Source organism: Buceros rhinoceros, unplaced genomic scaffold, assembly GCF_000710305.1.
Source record: "Buceros rhinoceros silvestris isolate BGI_N320 unplaced genomic scaffold, ASM71030v1 scaffold20664, whole genome shotgun sequence".
Lineage (NCBI taxonomy): Eukaryota > Metazoa > Chordata > Aves > Bucerotiformes > Bucerotidae > Buceros > Buceros rhinoceros.
In genome coordinates this window covers 5,255-7,867 of record NW_010406747.1, presented here as the reverse complement: position 1 = coordinate 7,867, position 2,613 = coordinate 5,255, and the positions used below count along the sequence as shown (strand labels likewise).

Sequence of the window (2,613 nt, the reverse complement as noted above, 5' to 3'; positions counted from 1 at the left end):
CGGCCCGCATCTCTGCCTGACCCGCCCAGGAGACCAAGCTGGTGATGGGCAGCCCCTTCGTTGAACCAACCGACCCCTGAACCCTGCCGGAGGGGAAGGGGCACGCTGGGATCTCAGACGTAAACATCAGCCCCCCCAAACCCTGCAGGGTCACACCTCCCCGTGCGCTGCAGTTCCGGCCCGCTGTGTTTCTCCGGCTTGCTGTGGGCAGCGCCGCCATCAAGGGCTCCCGGCATCTTCCTTTTCTCCTGTTCCAGTGGAAGACAAAGAGATGGATTGGAGACGACGGGCTGCTTTGGCTTCTGCTCTGGGCGTGTGACTGTGTCACCCTGGGACAGCGCCCAAGACACAGCCCCGGCCATGCTGTCCTCCTGCCCGACCCCCGGTGCCTCCCTCCACCACAGCACCCACCTGCGAAGGGACGTTTTTTGGGGGCTCGATTCGGATCGATGGATCCCACTCGCCCGGCGGCAAGACCGTGACCTGATCCAGGAACTCGTCGATGCCGGCCACGAGGTCAGCCCGGTTCTTGGCTTTATAGGCAACGTCATGGAAAACCTGCCAAGAGGAGACATCCTGCTGAGAGGACGGAGCCCACCTCGCTGTCCTAAGCTCTGCGAGAAGCTCCTGCCTAAACACAAGATCATTTCCCCCAAATTTCCCAAAAGAAAAATCTGTCCATCGTGGAACTTGTCATTCTCTCCTCCACAGGCCTCTGAACCCCATGGCACACCACAGCCTTTTGCTCAAGGAGGATTTTTTCAGGCCATGGCGTCGCCACCCAAAAATGACCTGCAGACAGCTCTGATCTTGTCGCACCTCATCTGTCACGACAGTGGCCATGGACCTGCCGATCTCGTGGTACTGATGGGCTTTTCCTTCCGGTCCGAGCAAAACAAAGAGGAACCTGGGCAAGAAAAATAGCATGAGAGAGAAGAACGTGCCCTTGCTCAAAGAGCACCCAAGGAAGTCCCCAGGAGCTCCCAGCCCAGAGAGCGGCTCAAGAAGGGTCATGAGTGCTCACTGACTGCGCAATGAAGTTGAACTCCATCAAAACTGATGGCAAACTAATTTGGGAGCCAACCTCTGTTCAAACTGGCCAGTGGGTTTAAAAGCTACAGCAGGGAGGGGAGAAATGGAGGTGAGGAGATGGGGGTGGGAGCCACGTCCTGGCTCCACTGGCCTTGCTCCCTCGGGACGCCAAACTGGTGCGTGCAGTTTCATGACGGTTTGCTGGGGATTTTGAAAATGAAAACTTTGTGCTTCTCATCCAGACCTTGTTGGGATGGGAACTTCTGTCATGCCCGAGAGGAGGACAGCCGGGGTCAGGCGGACAAAGGCCACAATGGGCTGGCGGAGGAAGTCCAGCTCTCCTACGAGCACGTTGGACGCTTCAGCCCCGATGGGAATTTTCTTCATGAAGTGCAGCTCCGCCTGCGCACGACAAGAACTTTCAGGCCACGATGCAGCCAAGTTCGCAAGAGTCAGCCTGGCCCTCAAGGCCCGAGAAAGCTCCGAGTGTCTCACCTTGCTTAAATCCATTGCGGTGGTCTCCTGGTTCATCCCATTTTTAGCTTCTGCAGTGGTGGGAGAAGGATGAGGGGTGAGTGTTTGGGCTGGCAGGAAAAAGAAAGACACTCCAGAAGGCAGAGAAATAGCAACTGGGGCACTTCTCCACTGGGGGGACAAGTCTAACGGGGCCAAAGCCCTGCAGACACCTTCAGCTGGTGCCAAAGCCCAGCAGACCCCTCAGCTGGTGCCAAGGGCCACAAGAGCCCTCACCTGGCTTGTCGAGGAGGTGCAGGTCTGACTGCTTCTTGCTGACGTCAGCAAATGAGCGGACAATGGGGAGAAGGTTGTTTCTTTTCTTCTCGTTCTGATGGTGGTGATTCTTCAGAAGGACTTCTCGGACTTTCGCCTGCATGCCCTCATCAAACTCCACAGACTGTTCTTGCTGGCCCAGGATCAGGTCTGGGGATGGCAAAGGGAAGCGAAGCCCTGACGCATGCTCCACCCACACTTTGCCTCCAAGAGGATCCCATGGTGGAGGACAAAGCTGGTGCCACTGTTGCCCGCTCCGTCCACATCCCAAACCAACTCATGACTTTAAAGACCAGCAGGATGTCTGGCAGCAGACGTGCCTTTGGGGAGCAAAGGGCACCATGGCGGCCCAGGCTCAGCCGTTACGGCAGGATGCAGCACCCAACGGTACCTGCAATCTCCTCGATGCTGTTGGCGCAGATGTCCAGCAGCACCGTCCCGTTGATGATGCAGCTCCTCAGCTCAAAGAGGCTGTGCAAGGACAGCGTGGCCACGTAGGGCTTGCTCCAGCGCTCGCCACCATCTTCCACGTCCTCCTCAAACTTCAGCCACCTACAGATGTCAGGCACCATCAGCCCCAGCACAGGAAAACAGCCCCAGCTCTGCGCCCCTCTGGCAGAGCTATGGGGTGGCAAGAGGAGAAGGCTCTTCACATGGCATCTCCAGCTGCAAAGGCTTCACATGCCGCGGAGCAAAAGCAGAGCCCACGGGTGCCGTTGGCATGGGGACTCCTCCTCTCCCACCACAGCCGGCAGCAGGGATTTACCTCGCAGTTTCCTTCCACTCAGCACC

The 2,613-nt window shown here is 57.7% G+C and overlaps 1 protein-coding gene across 1 annotated transcript in view; it reads right to left on the bottom strand.

Annotated features, from left to right (window-relative positions):
* LOC104491782 (electroneutral sodium bicarbonate exchanger 1-like) overlaps positions 1-2,613 on the bottom strand; it is a 10,965-nt gene that overhangs the window by 6,278 nt on the left and 2,074 nt on the right. The window contains exons 5-12 of the mRNA XM_010134250.1: positions 2,588-2,613; positions 2,213-2,373; positions 1,783-1,971; positions 1,528-1,616; positions 1,277-1,434; positions 820-907; positions 412-558; positions 157-248 (exon numbers count right to left, since the gene is read on the bottom strand). Coding sequence (XP_010132552.1) covers positions 157-248; positions 412-558; positions 820-907; positions 1,277-1,434; positions 1,528-1,616; positions 1,783-1,971; positions 2,213-2,373; positions 2,588-2,613 — 950 coding nt within the window. The remainder of the gene's footprint in view (positions 1-156; positions 249-411; positions 559-819; positions 908-1,276; positions 1,435-1,527; positions 1,617-1,782; positions 1,972-2,212; positions 2,374-2,587) is intronic.